Here is a 22,050-nt window from a genome sequence, read left to right on the forward strand (position 1 = left end):
ACACATCACTTATTGGCTACACCGGTTCCTAAATCATTTCAATACAATGCAATACAATGCAACTCTAATTTAATAAAAACTATCAAAAATAATAATTATATTCATTTAATTATTGTCTACATCATAAATAAAAGAGGATTTTCACTGCATCATGATCTGAATAGTAGATACCAATGACAGTATTATCAACCTTTCTAAATTTATGTGATCTGATATAAACGTGATCAAGAAGACTTCCAGATAAAAATGTTGGTTTGGTCACAATTTGCTGATAACCCAATGAATTTTCCAATGTATCCTTTAAAACATATGATACTTTTTCATCAAGATAATTAATATTAAAATCTCCAAGTATTACATCAACTGCATACCAATTCACGATGTGATTAAGATTGTTAACAAAGTCGCGTACATTATAGACTTGCTTTCGATAAAGGAGCAAAAGTCTTATTTGACAGTTTTTTCGTGTAGTAAAAACGGTTGTGAACATCAAACCATTTATCACTGGCAGGTACTCTTTCTCAGTAACAAGTACTGTTGTTTTGTTGCAGAAAGCTAAGCTGGAGTATCTATCATTACTGTCTTGCCTGTTAAGTATAAAAGGATAAAGGTGCTCTTGAATATCGTTGTCCAAATCAGAAGGTGTGAGTTGAGTCTCTGTTAGCAATAACATATCACAATTACAAATTTTCCTGTCAAATTTTATGTCAACGCTGTGTTTGCGAAGTGATCTGATATTTAACAGCACAATAGGCACAATAGGGTCAGTTTCTTGTACTTGAAAACTAGTATTTTCCTCTAGTAGTGATGTATTTCGCAGTCTTTCATACTCTTCAAGCACTCTTGGGTCTGCTTTGATGTGTTTGCGTTCCAAATTTCCAAGTACATAAAGACCTTGAAGAGAAGTGGCTCGGCTCAAGGCAACATAAATTTGGCCATAATTAAATGATCTTTGCTTAAATAATTCAAAACTTATAACAATTTTGTTTAAGGTTAATCCTTGAACTTTATGAACCGTGCACGCCCATGCCAAAGCTAATGGAAACTGTAATCTTTGTATTTCTGGTGATGAACGCTTCCCAGGATTTATTTTTATTTTAGCTAAAATTCGTTGAATTGGCACAACTTTGTTTCCTATAGCAAAGGTATCAGCAGATTTCTCAATAACGAAATTGCCAGCATCTTCGTCATCAAACTTAACATACACAATAGTAGGCTTCTGAGTTATTTCACTCATCAAGATTCGAGATACAGTACCTAACTGTCCATTGATGAGTCTGTCAGAGATGTCCACATTGTTTGTTAACATCACACGAGCCCCTTCTTTAATGCAAACTTCAAAATCTAGGCCACCGTTGTAAGAGCGACCTTTTGAAAGAACTCTTTCAATTTCATGCTTTGATACATTCTTTGGATATTGATCCATTGCTTTCAGAACATGTAAAGGCATAAGAATTTCTTGAAGCCGTCGATTGTTGTAGTCCATTACAGGTTTATTTTCAGCCCATACATGTAGCTCATTGAAAGGGTAACTGTTTTTGTCATTCACATCTACTCCTCTAGATTGAATAGTTCTTATGTCAGCTTCTGTGTGTTGTGCAACCCTCAATCGGTTCAACAGTTCAATAAAAGGTTGATCATCCTTTTGTCTCATAATTTCATCCAAGTCCACCATCTTGAATTCATGCCATGGGTGTGATAAATTGTATACGTCATTAACATATCTACAAAAAATAGGTTTTTGTTGAATAGGTGGCAATTGAAGTAAATCACCCACAGCAATAACGGTTAAACCAGCAAACATCTTTGAGCTTGAAGTCCCAAAAATTTCCTTCAGTCTTTGATGGATATGCAATAGTTTATTGTTGGAAACCATCGATATTTCATCAATAATTAAGAGCTTTAGTTCGCTTAAACTGAGTCGAAGCAATGTTTTCTTTTGATCTGGTAACGGAGGTAAATTAATTCCAGCTTCTTTCGGAATAGCCAGAGCTGTATTTACAGTCGTGCCATTGATGTTGACTGCGGCAACACCTGTAGGTGCCATTAGAAGAACTGTTGGTAAAGAAGGATTTACCGCACCGTACTTAAACATATTCGTTGCAGTATGATAAATTGTTCTGATTAAGTGGCTTTTACCACCACCACCACCACCAGTCACAAAGATGTATATCGGCTCAATAGTTTGCTTAGTAACGCAGTTTACACTTTTAATTGTGTTTCTACACCACGACAACACAACATCATATGTAATACGCTGTTTTACATTTAAAGATCTTACAGCTTTCCGTAGTTCATCATCACTAATAGCAGATGGCTGGTTATAAGTACTTATTCCTGCAGATGTTTGGCTTGTTTCAGGTGGCATTGATAACAGTTCATCAGGCAAATCATTGTCGCATTCGTCATCATCTCTGTTATTTATTGCTTCTGTTGACAAGTCATCGTTTTCTTGATCGTTAATTGCATCATATGATTGAAGATCTCTAACTCTATTCTCTCTAATCATCTGTAATGCAGTCTCAATAGCCTCAGCATTTGGCTCAAATTTTTTCCTGTTTGTTTCTACTTTAGTATAAACTAGAGGCTCCTGAAATTTTGTTGAATACAAATGATCATCACCAAGAAGGTCATCTTCTTTTTGCCATGGAAAGTAGAGCATCAGTAAATGGTGGTAAAATTTTTCAGGCTCTTTAACCTTACTAGGTGTGTGGAATCTTATTACAGCTTTAATCTTTCGCCGATTCATGGTTTCTTGTGAGATAATAAGCTTAATTGTTTTTGGAAGAACTGATTCATTAGAGGCATGATTATTTTCTACTAAGTCATCTTGAAGTACAGTTGGTTGCACGTCATTAATATCATCTGGATCTTTCCTGTAGTCTTTATAATAAAAAGCTGCAAACTCTGCTAAACATAAGTGGTTGACAATATTTGGCCGATCACTGTATCGTTCTATGATATTAGACTTAAAAATTTCAGTGCTTTCGTCATCCAAAGCTTCGATTTCTTCTTGACTTTTTGTCATCCGGCACCTCTCTCCCGGCAAACCAGTATTTACAAAAATTGTGCAAGGAAAAGTCTTTCGTAACCAAAGCTCAGGCATACATCTGTAAACGCACTCTTGAGCACTGACTTCTCTACAAGACAAGAAAGCTGTACCAACTTTTCTCAAGCTTTCTCTGACGTTCAGGTTATTCTCTTTAGCCTCTCTCGCTGCATTCATTATCGCTTGCGAACATTCAGTTTCATCTTTGCTGAAATACGAACAAACGTATGTTATGCATTTATAATGATTGAAGACAGGCTGCAGATCGACATTAGCTCTAAACCCCTTTATTCCTGCCTCAAAGTAGTTATTGATGAAACAACTGTTAACTTCTCTTTTTAGGTGCAGCTCAAAATCGGAATCCGCAGAAATAGATAAAGCCCATTTATAGTCGTCTTTGGAAACTTTGCACATAGCCAAAACATCTTCTGCACTTGTGTTTGAATCGTAATCTGGCTTACTGGGATCTAACTTTTCGTTAATTTTCTCTTTCACACAACTTAAGATCTCACTGCGTTTTTTCAGTATGACTGCTTTTTGTTCATCAGGAATGTCCTCTGGCAGTGGTTTTGACACAACTGTTTGGTTGGTAAAAAACTGTCCAAAGTTGAATCGGCATGCAATGTTCCTATACTTTTTACAACTGCGAGAATGTCTATGTTTTTGGAACATGTTTACTAACTCATAGAATTCAGAGTCACTCTCCATTTTTGGAAGACTTCCTTGTACATGTTCATCAATGTACCTTATGTAAGCTTCCTCGTTACCATCTTTCAGCTCAGGACAATCTGAAGTCCATATCAATGAGTGCAAATGTGGCGATCCTCGCATTTGAAATTCAATCCTCAGGGCATAATAGACAATTTTTCCGATAGGATTTGCATTGCTTAGTAATACATCCTTGAAAAATGTTTCTACTCTATATTGAAAGTGCTTGGCAACAATAACAGGATTAAGGTTAAGCAAAGAACATTTTTCATTATATGACAAATTGTCTATTTCCTCATCTGTCATATTTTCTCCTTTGACACGAGACAATATGTGAAAAAGTTCACGCCATCGAAGGTCAGCACATGAGAGAGTCATGAACCATGTTGGTATTCCTAGTTGTTGTACCATTGCAACTACTTCAAACATAAATTTTTGCCAGTACGGTGGGCTACCTGGAATACCTCTGAGAAAAAGATATGCCTGGTCCTTGAATATCAGATTTTTCAGACACTGTTCATTTGATCTAAATTGTGATGCTGTTATGGGCTGTCCATGTAGCTTTTTTAACGCAATGTTAATGCTATCTGAAACTTTCTTTTGTTCAATGATAAATTGGGCAAAAAAAAGATATTCGGGATTCATTGCAAATCTCCCGCTATAATGAAGTAAACGAGCATTAAAGTATCTGACCGGTGTTAATTTTTCTTCCCTGTCCATTTTATACCCAAATCTGCCTTTAGGAAACAAAACTGGAAAGGCTAATTCCTCGCAATGTCTGTCAGTCATCATAGACACGGGATGCTTATTTTCCCCGGGTGCAACACTAAATATTTCATTTCCTGCAGATCTCGCGCTTCCCTCGTCATCAGATATTATTGGGTAATCTGGGATAATGGACTGTAAACACGTTTCAAAAGTTGCGGCTCTGTGTTCATTGAGTGGATCTTCCCTCTCACAGTCGTCATCAGGATCCCCAGAAGTATCACTTTCTAATTTTCCATTTTGAGAATAATTTCCCTTGTCTTTTCCAGCTCTTTCGTTAACTTCTTCTTCTTTTTCGCAAAGTTCATCATTACCCTCACAATCACCAGCTTGAATTCCATTTTGAGAACAGCTTGCAATGTCCGATCGGGGTTCTTGTTGTTCAACACAAAGAGTCGATAATTCATCATTAATGTTGTCAAGATTTATCGCTATATTTTCATATAATTCATTATTCTGTTGAAGCCACTGGAGACCATGCAGTACTAACTCTGGACGCACTGCCTGAAAGTAAACGTGACCTCTGAACTGCAATTTCCTTTTTAATTTTAGCATAATAATTCCAGAACTATCAGGTGGCCTTGGTAAAACTTGACACGTTTCCTCGCAGCATACTGGGACATTACATATCGCTCCCCTGATTTTCCTTTGCTGGCCTTTTGGCATCACAACAATTTTCTGAAATACTATTCGTTGACAAATCAATATTTGTTCAAGCTTTTCTAAAATTGCAAGCTCCCGTGGCACATCATCAACAGCGAGATCGTTGTACACGGCTTGACACGGAGTTTTGTTTTTCTTCTTGATTGTGATGTGGCAAGTGTTACAAATGTACTTATTTCCGTTAAATGACTCGACAGTGGTAAACAAACAAGAACTACAGTTGTACTTTTCCTTTTTAAATTCTAATACAGATTTCCGATACAAAAGTCTGTTGCACACTACACATATATAATAAGGACCTTCTCCTATATCTCGATTGAACTGTTCGATGTAGAAGTCCAATGACTGTGTAGAGGAACTTTTGTTCTCTTTTAACTCTTTTCGCCTGGTTACAATTTGTTTTATCACGTCCTTCTTTTTACTAGAATCCATGGATTTGTATTTCTCAGCATTTTGAAGTAACAATTCTTGCTTTTTATTCGGTTCCATAACTCTGTATTTCTCAGCATTTTGAAGTAACAATTCTTGCTTCTTATTCGGTTCCATATGTCTGTACTTCTCAGTGTTTCGAAGTAACAATTCTTGCTTTTTACTCGCCTCCATATGTTTGTACTTCTCAGCATTTTGAAGCACCAATTGTTGCTTTTTGTTCGCCTCCATGTCTCTATATTTCTCAGAATTTTTTACGCTCAATTCTTGCTTTTTATCTCGCTCCATAAGTCTATATTTTTCGGCTTTTTGAACAGTTAACTCTTTTTTTTGCCAACACTCCATGTTCCCGTACTTTGCAGCGTAATTATCCAAGCAAGCTCGTTTTTTCGCTGGTTCCATGACAGCATAGTTTTCCCTTCGTTGTTTGGCAAGTTTCCCCTTCTGCTTTACTGACATATGTCTTCTTATAATTCTTTGGCGATCGTTTTCTGACACGTCACAACTACACTTGACAAACTGAATTTCATACGTTTTTGGCTCTAATGTAGTATTATCTGTTAGAATTCTGACAAGCAGTTTGATTACACTGGTTACATTTTCAACAATTTCATAAACATAACCTTTTGACTCTTAATTATCAAGGCCAAATACAGCGTAATGTGTCCTCCTTAAACTTCCTCTTTTAAAAATGCAGCAAACATAGCACTCTGAGGTCGACATCAAAAAGCCACTATTGTGTTCTTGATTTTCTGTTATAACGTTTTTCATTTCTTCTGTAACAAATAATAATTCTTGCTCATTTTGCCTTCCTTTGTAAACTACATTAAAACGTGCTTTAATGTTTGCAACGTCTATTGAAAGAGAATTTGGAAGATCAGAGATAGTGCAATGTTCTTTTAACATCATCTTGTCGTGTACCTTGTTACTCTTCTCAATTATGGCATCCAATGTATTTTCATTCCAGTAACGAATTTCCTTTAACACTGAGAAACAGATTGCGTAGAAAACAATAAAACAACTCCGAGGACATGGGCGAAGCATTGCGCTTTCTACTGAACGTACTGGTTCATTTCCATTTGATTTCTCAGCATTGACTGGTGGAGAAGTTTCAGGTGTCGTTAGACCAACACTTCCAGTCACATCCGTTAATATCTGAACTCCTTTCAATTCATAAACTGCATCTATTATTTCAACATATAAGTTTTCAAAATATTCCACCAGTTTGTCAAGGGAGGCTACCTCTATTAGAACACAAGTTCCACAGGGATTAAACATACCTTCAGAATCACGGCTATGCGAGTCAAAAACTTTAAATGTACCATCGCTTTTTACAAGAATGGCTACCGTACAGATCGTTATTGTGAGAATAAATGATTTAAAATTTTCTCTAAGTAACAATTCTAACGCTTCAATCAAGGGTAGACAATGAGCATCTATTGTGTAATCATTAAAATTATGCACATTTCCAAAGTAGCTGTCACTGTAGTTTAGTCTATAATCAGTTTCTCTTAGACACAGTTGCTCTGGTAATTCCTTCAGCATTAAAAAATCCTGTCCTGCTGACTGTGATAGCCGTGTGTATAACTCATTACCAACATTCATGATGTCTACAAGAACTGAGGGTGACCTGATTGAGTCATTGAAGTCCGACAATATTGCTATTAAGCTCATTGCCACACATTGTTTCCCTGCATTTGAACCGAAAACTAAACTGTTTCCTTGACTATAAGGAGCAACAATCGTTTTTGAACGATCTACAAAAAACGGTCCAGGATTTGTCTCTATATCCCCAGAAAGCTTACTGGCAATGTCGTTTACTTTGTGATTTAAACTCTTGTAAACAATTTTTTTCCGCCATGGCAAAATTTTACAGCCATTTCTCGAGAGGTTTTTATCAGTCAGCGTAAACTCATCCCCTTCTGTTATACGCTCTCTATTGGAAAATGCAATTGTTTTTCGAAGAAATGGAGCTTGCATTATGTGATAAAGTCTCGATGTCTTGGGAACATATTTGACAATATAATTTCGAATTCTTTTCCTTAGTTTTCTCTTTTTCAAAAACCGTTTTATTTGTTTCACAGGTAGCCTACTGGGTTCTGTACAGCGTCGTCGTTTACCATTGTTTTGGCTCTTAACGCTACTAACAAACAATGCAAACCGAGATCTCAGAAAAGTTTCTTTTATTATCTCCATTGGGTACCTGGGCATAATAAGTAAAGGTTCCCACTCTGTACCCCTTTGATACAGTTTCAGTTGAATACTATTGTATTCAATGTATTTGTTCACCAAGTGTCACAATTTCAGTTATAATTTCAAGCTTTGTTATTTTTCTTATTCTTCACTCGTTTTTCGTTATTATTCACTCGTTTTTTGTGTCAGGCCGAACAGGGTGACTCTTCACCCATAAACTCGTAGATCAGCTTCAGACTCTTGAACCCTAAAGAAACAGAAAGACAACAATATTAAAACCAAGCAATAAAACCCATTTTCTGTATTTTGTTTATGACTATTTTTCGCCGCAACAATACTAGAATATGTTAGGAATTAAAATTCGAAAGTCTCAGAAGTGATGACGAAACACTCTCCTACCAAAATAAGTACAGGGGGGGGGTGGAGAGGGGGTGGGTGGGCCAGAGCAATTGGAAAAGTGCTGGCCATTCTCGTCCCCATGCCCCTTTTCGTTTCTCTAAGCCGGCTTGGCACAAGAAAATGTAGGGTTCTAAGGACATAGGATTTTTGAATTAATTCGACCTTTTTTTGACTCGCCGTTTGCAATAAATATTTCCAAAACGGAAGTAATAAACGTAATAACTCTCTCATACATTCTTTTGACACGTCATGACTGCATACATGAAGACCGGAAGTCCAAGAATCTTGGACTGGAAATCCTGTGTTTCCGGAGCCCTTGGTTGCGTTGTGCCAAAACTCAGTCAACTAAGAAAAAGGAAAGGGCTATGGAGACGAGAATGAATGGTGGCTGGTAAATTCATGACCCACCCCTTCCTTCACCTTATTTTTGGCAGAGACCAGAATGGTTGAAAAAGTTATTTTCAAAAGTGCCCCCTCCCCCTTATTCTTGGGTATGGATTATACCCCCCCTCCCCTCATCTGAGGGTCTGGATCCGCCACTTAATAGCCAATACCCCAAACCAGGGGGGGGGGGGCGTGGAGGGGAGGCGACTTCCCATACATTCTCTCATATGAAATCTGAGCAATGCGCTCACAACTTGCAAACCTATCATCAGGGCGGTAGTTAGCGGATTTCTCTAAAGTGCATGACCAGCTCCTTTCTTTGTGAACTTACCAAAACAATTACAATATGCGACCAGTGAGAGAGTTCATTTTTATTTATTTTTCTACAGTAATAAAAAAAGGCTTTCTAAGTTTTGTCTTTAAAGCAACTAAAATTTCTCCGAAAAGGTTCTTGGCTTCAACATGTGGTATTTGTTATGAAATAAACCATCACGGAAATGGTAAGCGCGATGGTCGGAGCTATTGTTCTTGCTCCATTGTCTCGAGGTTGTTTGTTGACTTGGTCGTTCTTTGTTTTACCTCATTACCATCCCCATGTGCGCCAGTTGAAAATCGTGGTACAAACATTTGCATTTCAGCACTGAAAAGTAGCACAACATCACAAAATTCTGCATTCTTAAAACTACAGGACGACAAATGATAAAGTTTGTGGATAAACACATTCGCGATGTTTAGAAGCTACAAATCAGTAACAAATGGAAACAAATTCTTGTTTTTTGTCTTTACAAAGAATGTTTAATGTGAAATATTCGAATTTGAAGCGTTTGACTAATGAAAAATACTAAATTTCCACCCTTTCAAAGAGAAATTTAATTTAGCGGGCCACAATCTGTAAATAAATACCATGACGTTGATGGAAAAGAATGTACTAACATGACAAGTTTCACTTTCGATCGGCTAGACCTCGAGTCACGTAATTTTTCGCCACTACGTCCTACACCTCGTTTCTCTCCCCCCCCCCCCCCCTTTCAAAGAGAAATTTAATTCAGCGGGCCAGAATCTGTAAATAAATACCATGACGTTCATGGAAAAGAATGTACTGACATGACAAGTTTCAATTTCCATCGGCTAGACCTCGAGTCACGTAATTTTTCGCCACTAGGTCCCACACCTCGTTTCTCCCCCCCCCCCCCCCCCTTCCCTGCCCGAAACTTTACAATGCGTTTATCAGCCCATTTCGTTTTCTGAAAAACAATTCGGGTCGTAGAAACACTTGACAGAGGCGCGTTCAACGTTTGTGTTGATTTCCAGCTCAGTCGTGCCAGAATTTCCTTCTGCGAGCGGTAGTTTTTCTAGTTTACCCTGCGTTCCTACGAAAATTCACGGCGAAAAGCAAAATTCCTTTGGTACAAGCGTTTCCTAAATAAACACCTCAACATTTACCTTCGCGTTTTTTGTCAGCAGGCAGTCCTCGTTGATTCACTAACGACCAAATGATTACTTCCTCTATCTGTAGCACAACTGGAATTACGTGATTCTTGCCGATCGGTGCCTTGTGGAAGTAGAAATTTGCTAACGCCAGCACATTTCAGGACACAAACGTAATGAAAATTACGTGACTCTAGCCTATCGAAAGTGAAACTTGTCATGTCAGCACATTCTTTTACACCAACGTAATGGTATTTATTCACAGATTCTGGCCCGCTAAATTATATTTCTATTTGAAAGCGTGGAAATTTAGTATTTTCCATGGACTAAACGCTTCAAAATGGAATAGTTCACAATAAACATACTTTATAAAGACAAAAATAGAGAAACTTTTTCCATTTGTTACTGATTTGTAGCTTCTAAACATTACGTGACTTTTAAGCTCGACCGAGTGGAGGTCTGGGACAGGTCACCGACAAAACGAAAAAAAATAATAATAAACCCCGTGCAGAGCAAGAACTGCGCAGCGCAGTTAATAACACTCTGAAAGCTTTTACATGCACAAAGCTACTATGTACACAAGATATATCACATTATTTGTAGTTACATATTATTGTTCGTAAAACCTAATTTTGTTTACATCATTATTATTTAAAAATCGAATCTTACAAATTGTGAATATTAAAAGAAAAGAGAAGCTATAAAAATTCTATACGTATTATTCTCGTTTGATATATAATTCGAGAGTCGTTTGAAACTATTGGATTCGTGCTCGACCTTTCTCTATTTCTATATCAGTGTCATTAATGTTTAGATTGTTCCTTCTCCTGATAGTACGTGAACCTCTAAGGCATAAAAGCGCTATTCTTTTTTGCTAGTTAGCTGTGGTGTCTTCTGCATTCTTCTGCTATTCCTCCTGTAGTTGAGAATACTAGCGGAGTGAATGTCCCTCGCTCGATTTCCATAACTCTCTTTGCATATGAGCGCTTTTTTCCATTTTCATGCTGGCGATAAATTTGCTCTGGGCTGAGATCTTTATAAGATTCTGCGTTGGGATGACAAAACATCACGTCGAAAAAGGTAGAACTTTGTCCATCCCAAAACCAGCGTACATGAATATCCAGGCGAGCGTCAGGCGCTTTACTGACACCTCTGGGCAGCATTTCTCCACTGATTTCTTGTAGGACTGGTTCCACTTCAGTCAACGTCATAGCAGACCACGTTAAGCATTTCAGCTTCAAGATCGCGGACTTCTTTATATGATGTTGTATAATGAAGCCACTCCGCCTGCAGATCATAGCATGATCGGTGTTAAAGACATCGCCGCAGACGCAAACCGATGGAGTGCCATTTATATCCCAGTCGTACCTCAGGTGGATAGCATCCTTAAATTCCCTCTTATTCAAATTAAAATCCATATCCTTCAAAGGGAGGACCGTTAGCCAACTTGAGGCCCCTTTTCTCTGTTGCAAGATCAACATCTCTCTTAGATCTATAAGGAAGATCACACTTAACTTTCTTAAACTTGCCACTCAAGCATTGTTCCTTTTCCTTATCAGCGTTCTAAGGAAATACGTCCACCGATGCCGCAGACCAAAAGTAAAGGCTGCATAGCTTGCTTGTGGTTGTGATGAGGCGAACTCAGCAAGGTTGGTGACCTGGTTTAACAAGTCCTCTACTTTCTCACCGACATATTCCTTGAGGTATAATAATAATTATAATAACAATAATAAAATAAAAATAAGAAGAAGCAAAAGAAGAAGAAGAAGAAGAAGAAGAAGAAGAAGGGAACACCTAACTACAACTACAATATTGTAAAATTATTACAATAAATGAAAACTACAATTATAAAGGTCGCTAATTAACTGTTACACAGGAAACAGTCTTAACAAGATTTGCATATAAGATTTTGGAGATGACGTTTTTAATGCGCCTTTTAAAGATATCAACGGATTCAGACGATCGAATAAAATGGCACCAAGTTTCTACTAAATTATAGGACTTAAATATAGCTTAACAACGAATGTCGCATGTCGGAAAAAAACTTTGAATTGAGAGGAGAAGAGGATGAGAAAAGTTTCGTATGTTACAACATACATACGTCCTTGTCAAACGCCATCACAATTCACTTTCCATATCGTCGAGACAGCAGCAAAAATGTACAAATTTTCAAAAACAATACGACTTTTATAATTTTCACAAACATGTTTCGACGGTACATCCGTCATCGTCAGTGTGACGGTTATGAAAGTTTACAGTGATTTGAAACGTGCCTGTTACAAATCATACGTTATATTGCGTTGGAAAGCAATGCGCTAGATAAATTTCGAAGTTAACGGAATTAAAAAGACAGATATGTCCAGGATTGAACGCTAATGAGATGCACGTTCCTCATGACAGGCATCACAAAGTGTCCTTATTAATAAAAATTCACCAAAACACACCCAATTTTGTCAAATATGAAGTAATATGGAAATGTCAAATAACACAGTCAAACATGAAGTACTCATTAAACAATACCTACGTTCAATCCTGGACATAAGTGTAAAAGGAAGCGCGCGCGCGCGTGTAGCAATAGGGAAAGCGTCAAATTGATGTGTTTGTCCTGTGATTAAGGTGCGGCTTTTCCCACTTAAGGTACATAGACTCCTTAAACTTAACCGGGTACTTGGCAAGTGCAGAGTCTAAGATCTTGAAGCAGTCTAAGTTACAAGAGGTACGGCATGACTCTGAAGCCTGCAAATGCTTATAAACGTGAGAAGATCTGTCCGATGACAAGTGCTCGTGCACGCGCGTGGAGAAATGTCGGCTTGTTTCGCCAACGTAACAAGTATTACAGCTTGCACAAGAAAATTTGTACACGATACGCGTACGGAGCCTGTCAGGGAGAGGATCTTTCACGTTGAACAAGTTCTTAATTTTAAAAGTAGAATAAACAAATTTGATGTCGATGGGTTTACAGAATCGATCGATTAGCTTGCGCACCCTTTGTTGTGCAACACCCGAAAAATGCCCGATGTAGGGGATCTTAAAATAGTGCTTGGGCAACTCCTGTTGCTCGACACCTGTTGAAGGTCGTGTGTCGTTCCCTACTACTGCTCTCGTGACATAATGGTGGAGTAACATGTCTAATACATGCACGGGATAGAGATTCTTACGCAAAATATTAAATAAATTCTGAATGTCATTGTGAAAACCCAACCACGTGTTGTTGATCTTAAAGGTCCTGTCAATGAGCGTTTTAACCAGCCCCATTTTGTAGCAAGGGGGTGCAAAGCTTAAAAAATTGGTAAGCAAGCCCGTGAAGGTCTTTTTTGCGGTATACGGTGGTGACAGGGAATTGTGGGGATTTGTTGTTTAATTGCACATCAAGAAAAGGAAGAACCTGGTTACTCTCCCTCTCCATAGTGTAATGAATATTAGGATGTTGATTGTTAATGAAATTGAAAAAAAGCATCCCGTTCCGAGTTGAAAAGGCAAAAAGTGTCGTCCACATAACGACGGTAGAATAAAACCTGGGAATCCCTATACTGTTCCAGCCAGATCTTCTCGTGGTGACCCATGAAAAGATTAGCAAGAACGGGGGCTAGGGGGGAACCCATGGCTACACCATCAACCTGATCGTAATATGTGCCCTTGAAAATAAAATGGGTTTCAGCGGTGGCAAATAGGAAAAGTCTTTTCAGGTCAGAAGAATTAAGTTTGATGCCAGGGTTGCCTTTGGTAATGTAGTCGACCGCCAGGTCTATACATTCACTCAAAGGAATGTTGGTAAACAAACTTTCCACATCAAACGAAACCATAAATTTCCCCTCCATGGACAAGTCGTTAATTTCACGAACAAAAGTGAACGTGTCTGAAGCAACATATTCAGAGGGAATGTGCGGCTGGAGAAGATTACTCAAAAATTTGGCCAGGTTGTAATTGTATGTCTCAATAGAAGAGACAATTGGACGAAACGGAGGTGTAGAGTTGGCCGCCCGCGGTTTGTGCATCTTGGGTAGGCCGTATATCCTAGCAGGTTGTGACCCACTCGGATAAATGGCGTCATATACCTCTTGATCTAAATGGCGTTCTTTAAATCCCTGAGAAAACGCTGCAATTTCCCTTCCCGATTTAGGGTGGGGTCATTGCTAAGGGGTTTAAACTTTGATGTATCATTGATTATTTTTAAAATACCTCTATCATACGCAGTTCTATCTAAAAATACTACGCCGTTTTCTTTGTCTGGTTGCAAAATTACAATGTCCTTGTTCTTTCGTAAGTTTTTGAGAATTCCGTGCTTTTTGAGGTCAGCCGTTGTGGGACGATATGTGGAGACGTAAGTGTGAGCCAGATGAGACAGTTCCGTAACTAGTTTTCCAGTGTCCTTGCTGTCTTTGAGGTTTCTGATCATTCTTTGACTAATCAGTTCAAAGCGGGTGAAGATGTCAGTCTTGTTAATCGATGGTGGACATATTGAGTGTGTCAGTCCAAATTTGAGCGCATCTAGCTGCTCAGCGGTGAGAACAAACGAGGACAGGTTTGTAACAACCTAGCTTGATGCGAAAGGTAGAACAGAATTCCTTGTGAGGTTTTTTAGCTTCTTCTCGTGAGTCTTAATGAACTGATTTGTCGCTTTAGCTACACTGTGGGCAACAGCCTTACGTAAAATGTAGCTGTCCAGACTGTTTAAGACGCTGGAGATTCTGGTCATCAAGCTGTTTCTTTTGCAAAGTAGCTTACGATGCTCCTTAAATCGGCTGTTGATGGCGCTTTTCAAAAGATGTTTTTTAATTGCCAATACGTCTTGCCGGGCGGTGTTTGAAGGTAAGTGAAAACAAAGAAACTTCGGGTAAACATTGAGCGACTTGCAGTTTCGCAGGAACGCTAAATCCAGTCCCGACTTTCGTGTCTTTATCGAGATCTTCTCGAGTTTGCGGAGGTCAGAAGAGCTGATCCTTCCATCATACTTGGCTGCGATGTCGTAGATTATTGCTCCAAATGGTCGAGACAGCAGCAAAAATGTAGAAATTTTAAAATTTAATACGACTTTTTTAATTTCACAAACATGTTTCGACGGTACATCCGTCATCCATTTACCGTAAGAATACCTTCACTGTCCTCTACACCAAATGGGACTCCTTCACATCTCGCAGGTACAAGATCAATCTCATCCGCACACTTACTTATCCGCATCACTTACTCGCTGTCTCCGCATCTGTTCTTCACCTTCCTTGCGGCCAGTCAACTTTGGATGATCTTAACCCTTATCATGCTAAACCCGGATTTTTCCGAGATTTGGAGGAATGGCCATTCAACCACTTATGACGTCACCAATTTACACGTCAACCAATTTTTGTGATGCACAACTTGTAGAGGTTGGATAGATCTTTCCACAGGACTGTCCATCTTGAATATTGACTGCATTCCGACAAAGCTAATCGAAAAACCGTCATCAGTTTTTGGTTTTAAATTGGTGCTAAAACAGGCCAATATACCCGTACTTGATCAAGGTCTCCTTTCCAGGATTTTCCATTGATTAAGATCAAAACTTTTCAGGCCAGTAGAAGGGGTGCACAAAGTAAAAAATAGAGAGAATAAGAAAGCAGAAAAAAACGAAAAGGAAAGAAGCAAGGGAAAAAATCGGAACGGTTCACATGAACAAAAGTTCGCATAAGCCAAATTTTGGCTTATGCGCATGCGCCAAAGTCAAATATTGTACATTTTTACATAGAAATTTCATCAAAAAATTTACTGCAGTGTCAGAAAGTGCATTTCTAGCAAAGTTTAGAGAAATTTAGGACCGTAGAGCCAAGAAAATCAATCACCGGTTAAAAAAAGTGTTTTTGGAGTAATTTTAGCGGAGCTCCTTAGCGGCCCGTAAGGGCCGCAGAGCGGAGCACCATACCCATAAAAAAAAACACATGAAATAAAATAGGAAACCTCTGCATCCGAGTTTTCATGGTCATCATGGCTAGCGGCATGCCTCGCGGGCGCGTACGGCGGCGTACGTACGTACGGTGTTGCGCACATCCGGGATCTTGAAAGGTCTTGACAACTCGCGCAGTACTGGCGCGAAATAATTTTGCAGTGTGAGGTCTAAACAGCTAGTCTGAAAGTTAGAACTTGAGACAAACACATTTATTTTGGCTCCTTGTTATGCCGATGACTACAAACGAGAGCAGGGTAAACTTAACTTCGAGGAAACAGGGTTTAAGTGATTTGCGACGGGAAAGAGATCGCGAGAGATCCAGAAAACCCGGAAAGGAAGCAGGCGAAAAAGTATAGCAAAGCGCCTGTCGAACCTGGTAGCAAAGTAGCGAAGAAAAGCGACTAAAATAGCAAGAGAGGTGCCGAGGAAACAGGCAAAGAAATAGCGGAGAACAAGGGAACGGAGATAAAACGAGCAGACGAGTGTACCTACTGTGGCCAACTGGTGAAGGTGAGTACAAAACTGCAGTGAGTTTCCGTCATTTAATATCTCTACGTTTTGTCTTAAGCTTACTTTATACGCAAAGTATAAAGCTTATATTGACGGCACATTTTACTTGCTTTCGCCACTAAGCATTTGCTTGTGACATGAACAATGTTGAAAAATACTATTCGTTAAAATTCAGTTTTACCAGGTTTTACTGATCAAATAGGAGGATTTGATTATGTAAACAAATAATTGTTGGGCCTTCGAGGAACGAATTCACAAAGAATATCACTTCAACACATCTCGAAGAAAATTAAGCTTACGATTTTTAAATGCTTGTGATATGATTATTTTGTTTTACAGTGCTGGAAGAGCAGTTGAGATGAGAATGAAAGTGATGTCAGTTTGCACGAAGCACCTGGAATTTCGTTAACTCCGAGTGAAATAGATCGATTCAGTGTATGCAGTTTATTGATATTCATGATGGAGGTAAAATTACTGTTCATTTAGTCAGAGTAAATAAACTTCAGCTTCATTACTTAGCTCTTTCGTTCCCAAATATATTAAATAATCCACTTGTCATGTAGTTCTGTTCACTATTGAGCGTTCATGTGGATTACATAACAATGTCAACAATTTTGAGATTTTGAGGTCTGTTTTGCTGGTTTCATTCAGAATGTCAACAGTAAATGTTATATTTGTCATAAAAAAATCACAATCTTGTTGTGGAATTTGGAAAATGCACACAACAAAGGTTAATGACTACTGGAAAACTGGAATCTTTGTGAGTAAATTCATGCCATTTTAGACACTGTATGCAGCTGTGCATGCAAACTTATTATTAATTAAATGTGTATCTTTAAAAATCTTAGTATTTTAAGATGTGGCAATGTTTTTCCTATGCATGTACATGTATATATAGGGGTAGAGGGGAGGGGGAGTATTTAAAGGTCAAACCTTTTAAAGAGGGGGTGTAAGGGTTTGCAGTGATGCTTTGAGTTTATTAAAATATCAGGACCTGAACAATCGATGGAATCGATAATCGATGGCAATCGATAACAATCGATGACAATCGATATCAATTAATCGATTGATATTGATAATCGATGAACAATCGATCGCTAAAGTTTTTGTGATTATCGATTGTCATCGATTATCAATTTCATCGATAATCGATGACAATCGATCAATTAACTAACATCGATTTTCATCGATTATCAATATCATCGATTACCAATTCAATCGATCATTTAACTGCCATCGTTTTTTATTTGACTAGTATTTGATAAATATGTTTACTTTAAAACACACGGTCTCTCTTGTATGTTATATTTTATTAGCAACAACAATGATAACCTTTCCAAAAAATGTCAATACAACGAGAAACTTACTAACTTAACAGTAATAAGGCAATAATTATTTAAAACAAACGTTTTGAGCTTATTAAAGTCTTATTCGCCTCCATCAACGAAGCGTACGCTTTTCGGTCTGGTTTGCTTTCGAACCAACTCCTGGCAAAGTAAATAGAAATCGCAACTTACAGAATTCCTCGCTGTCTAAGTACAATGTAATTTTTCTAAAACTCTGTCTTGTAGTCCATAAACATTTTCTCGCTCGTCCGAAATATTTCAAATCAAACAGTAGCAGAGAGAACTCAAAAATACGTCGTCCGTACGTCGGAACCAAAACGAGACAACAGTGGGAGTCTGGGGATGAGTTTCGCCTGTCACGTCCGCCATTTTTGACTCGGTCACGAATAACGAAGTGTCTTTGGAATTCTAGCGCTAGCAAACAGTAGGAAACTCGAATGAAAAACAGAAACATTAAAGCTTATGATGTAAACTTCATCTCAATGGAAAGGAGCTTTATTATTTTTTTTTTTACAAAACAACATATGTAAGTATTTACTTCATGCTTCGGATTGATTGTGTGTTTAATGCCAATCGATGGCAATCGATGAAGTTCGCGACCACCAAAGTGTGATTATCGATTGATCATCGATTGGCCGATGCCAATCGATGCCAATCAACAGTAATTAATCGATTGTCATCGATTGATCGATTGATTTTCCGATCATCGATTTTCATCGATTGTTCAGGTCCTGAAATATTTACAGTAGAACCCTGCTAACTCGAACTCTGAAGGGAAACGAAAATGAGTTCGAGTTAGCGGGGTTTTTCGAGTTAGCGGGGTTGATTGAATATTTTATTTGCCAAGTTAATAATTGATAGTATACTGATTTTTAAGCACTTCAGTATACAGTACTGTGCAAATTGAACTTATCTTGCCAGAAACTCTAAAGCGACCACACATTCTTTTGTTAAGAGTGGAAAATGACTGTCAAATACATGATCTGTTCATTGCTATAATCAATGGGCAACCGTTGCGAGTTGCAAGTTCTGGAATTCGAGTTATCAGGGTAAAAAGTTTGACCCAAATTTTGTTCAAGGGAAACAAAATTTAGTTCGAGTTAGCGGGGTTTTCGAGTTATCAGAGTTCGAATTTAACCGAGTAAAAATGACTGAAAAGTGGGGTCAAATCCAAGGGAAATGGAAGTGAGTTTGAGTTAGGAAGGTTGTTCGAGTTATCCGAGTTCGAGTTACCGGGTTTTTTTTCTGTAGTTGACTTCGCAGTTATCAGTAAAAAAAAATAGTCTGTGCTGATACATCTCTGTTAAATATATAAGGTATCCTTTCGCATCCAGTAGTTTTGCTTCACTTTATACAAGCTTGCGTTAAGTGTTTTGTTTTATAAATTATTGATTTTCATACCAATTAATCAATTTTAATTTAATCTGTGGCATTTGACTTTTTTCAGGGTTAACATGAATTTCAGAATTTGCAGAGCCACAGACACAAAAACAGAATGTGGACAAGGACATCAAAAGAAAACAGGAAGGATTAAGATTATCCAGCTTGATGTTTGGGTGTCTTCATGATGCCATTTTCAAGAGACTAGTAAATTACATGTAAATTGAAATCAAGAAAAGCTGCAAATGAGCAAAGTTTATATTTTAAATGTTAACGTATTTACAGTGTACTTCAGAAAACAACTTCTTGATTGACCTGTCTCTTTCACATCTTTTTAGATGTAACAAGGGCATTATGAAGTGATCTTTTTAAGAATAATTTATGCAGCCAAAACAGTAACAGCAGAAATGAATGGGAGTTTAAAATTGCTATTTTCAATGTTTTGGCTGGTAAGAAACCACATGTGACCAAGCTAAAATCTCTTTGGCCGGTTAACATGACCTGTAAGTGTCCAAATATTTTGAGCCCTCGACTACACAGGACTTACATGTAGTTGTCTAATTACTGTATATCATAAGATCTTTGGTTGACCTTGGGGGAGGTAGTGGAGTTAAAAAGCAATGTAATAATTTGAATTTGGATTGGTAATGCTGAAACTGGTGGTACTGTACTTCTTAAGTATAGACGTTAAAATCGTGATTGCAAGCAATATGCAATACCAATTTCATTCTTATGTGTTGTATGCTGCGTACAATTTATAAGAACAGCTATTATGTTAAAATTAGTGAAATATTCTAAAGCCAGATTAAATTTGCAGTATCCATTAGGTACCATGAAGCAACCAAATTGTGACTCATTTGCTTACTTTGTGAACTTCATGACGAATGGGCAACATGACTCCACAAAAATGTGTACAATAAAGCATACAAATTTTTAAAAGAGCAGTCAAAGTATTGATGCTTTTTTTCTTGCATAGTTTTATACACAAGCAAACATGATTCTATTTTTTCTGCGTAATCAAAGAACAAAACTGAGTTTGAGACACACAAGCAATATTCTATCTTCCCAGAATTTTTGTTTTTTTATTTCTGTAAGTGAAGTGAAACCCCTTAAGAGGAAGGGGACTCAAAAAGACGTAAAATTAAAAAAGGTGCTATCATCCTTTTTTTTGGGGGGGGGGAGGGGGGTGGGATGGGGTTACAGAATGTCCCTTCTTTGCTTCCAGTTAGTTTCACTCCGGTTTGCTTGTAGTTAGGTTCACCCCTGTTTGCTCGCAGTTAGCTTTATTCATCCGGTGTGCTTGGGATTAGCTTTCACTCTAGTTTGCTTGTGGTTAGCTTTCACTCCGGTTTGCTTGGCATTAGCTTATGGCAATATGCTGTAAACCCTTTGCTACATGTATGACCTCTGCCATTTCCATTCAAAATTAAAATATAGGCAAATAGTGAAAATAAAAACAAATGAATGAATGAAAAAAAGAAAATTAACCATATTCTCAATGTAGATGTATATTATTTCCTATATACTCTAAATGTTAAGTGCTTTGCTAATTTACCACGTGATATGCCTATCTACCCCAACATGCAGCCCTACTACCCCCTCCTTATCTACGATGGTTACATAATTACCCGTTTTGCAGCATAATTTCCCATCCAGACTTCTGGATCATAATGCTGTCGGTGGAATTAAAACGTTTTGATTGATTTTGTTTGTTTTCGGCTTATTTGGTGTTGCTGTATACGGTACTCCCATATAAGGGCTATACGGGTATGTGCTGCTCAACAGGGTATGCCTTTTTCCTCTCTGACTCTGAAACAGGGTATACAAATCACTCTTTTGACTGTGGAACACTATCAAGTTTAGCTATGAAAATCCGCTCCTCTCATTGGTTTTTCTCCAAGCCACAGACAAAGTCAAGTGAGCGCTTTGTGATGTACGCTAGTGTTTTTATATCTATCTTCATATATTTTTCATTGTGGATATTGTCTGGAACAGGGTACCTATTTTGCACTGTTTGTCTGGAACAGGGTCGCAAATTGAGCCGTTTTTCTCTGGAACAGGTCCAGAGTCTCAGCGACTCAGTGGCACACCCCTTGAGTAAATTTTAGGGAGTACCTCTTCCCCCCCCCCTCCCCCCCCGGGACACGGTAAAAAAAAGTAAGTAACAATATTAAAATTTATAAAAAAAAAAAATAAAACGAATATTATATTCTTAGCCTTAAAATTGTACAATGGCTTGAATTCAGGTTTCAACAAAGTGCAAAATAATTAACTGGGGAGCTCCGCTTTTAGGCTTGCCTAAATCTATATATTAGCATATTTTAAGGGTTAAGAAGCCGTAAGCTGGCTCGGCCGCCCTCAATTTTTTTAAATTTGTTTGTAAGGCAAGTTTCTGGGACTGTTATTATTTTTATTGGAAAAACAAAGCGTCGATTACATGAAAGAAAAACTGAACACTTCAAAGCACTTTCGAAAAGCTGTCACGCATCTAGGGCTTTCCAAAAGTTGCTCGGAATTATTCAAAAAGTTGCTCGAAATTTCTAAAAAAAGGTGCTCAAAGGTTTCCAAAAATCCAAAAAAGTTGCTTTTGATTAAAAATTTGCTCGGAAGTTGCCCTCAGCAAGAATCCAAAACGCTGCTTTTTATCATCAAGAGATTTTTTCCAAATATATGCTAATTTGCCTCTGAAGATATAAGATTTTAAAGAAAAAATTTCTTGAATTGAGAAAATTAAAAATTAAAATCGTGAAGATATCGATGCATCATGTTTGCTGATTAATTTTGTAATGTTTCAATGAGGAATGAGTGGAAGTCGAAACGTCTTCGGATGTTCCACGAAAATCTTCTGCAAACTTCGTTAATCTTCGGAAACGCGCGTATTG

At 37.9% G+C, this 22,050-nt stretch overlaps 2 protein-coding genes and 1 long non-coding RNA gene across 3 annotated transcripts; 1 reads left to right on the plus strand and 2 right to left on the minus strand.

Moving 5' to 3' along the window:
* Positions 1-11,550: 11,550 nt before the first annotated feature.
* Positions 11,551-14,013, minus strand: LOC144648271 (uncharacterized). The gene is made up of 2 exons (XM_078507887.1): positions 13,534-14,013; positions 11,551-11,715 (listed from the first exon to the last, which is right to left on the minus strand). The coding sequence occupies exons 1-2, from the start codon at positions 14,011-14,013 to the stop codon at positions 11,551-11,553; spliced, it is 645 nt and encodes a 214-aa protein (XP_078364013.1).
* A 68-nt stretch (positions 14,014-14,081) lies between these two features.
* On the minus strand, positions 14,082-15,196 carry LOC144648272 (uncharacterized). Its single transcript, XM_078507888.1, has 2 exons — positions 15,101-15,196; positions 14,082-14,552 (listed from the first exon to the last, which is right to left on the minus strand). The coding sequence occupies exons 1-2, from the start codon at positions 15,194-15,196 to the stop codon at positions 14,082-14,084; spliced, it is 567 nt and encodes a 188-aa protein (XP_078364014.1).
* A 1,058-nt stretch (positions 15,197-16,254) lies between these two features.
* LOC144649929 (uncharacterized) lies at positions 16,255-20,107 on the plus strand. Its single transcript, XR_013569980.1, has 3 exons — positions 16,255-16,442; positions 16,782-16,907; positions 19,236-20,107. It is a non-coding gene; the product is annotated as an uncharacterized LOC144649929 (long non-coding RNA).
* The last annotated feature ends 1,943 nt before the right edge of the window (positions 20,108-22,050 follow it).

The sequence above is a fragment of the Oculina patagonica genome, chromosome 4 (assembly GCF_052425735.1).
Source record: "Oculina patagonica isolate OP01 chromosome 4, crgOcupat, whole genome shotgun sequence".
NCBI lineage: Eukaryota > Metazoa > Cnidaria > Anthozoa > Scleractinia > Oculinidae > Oculina > Oculina patagonica.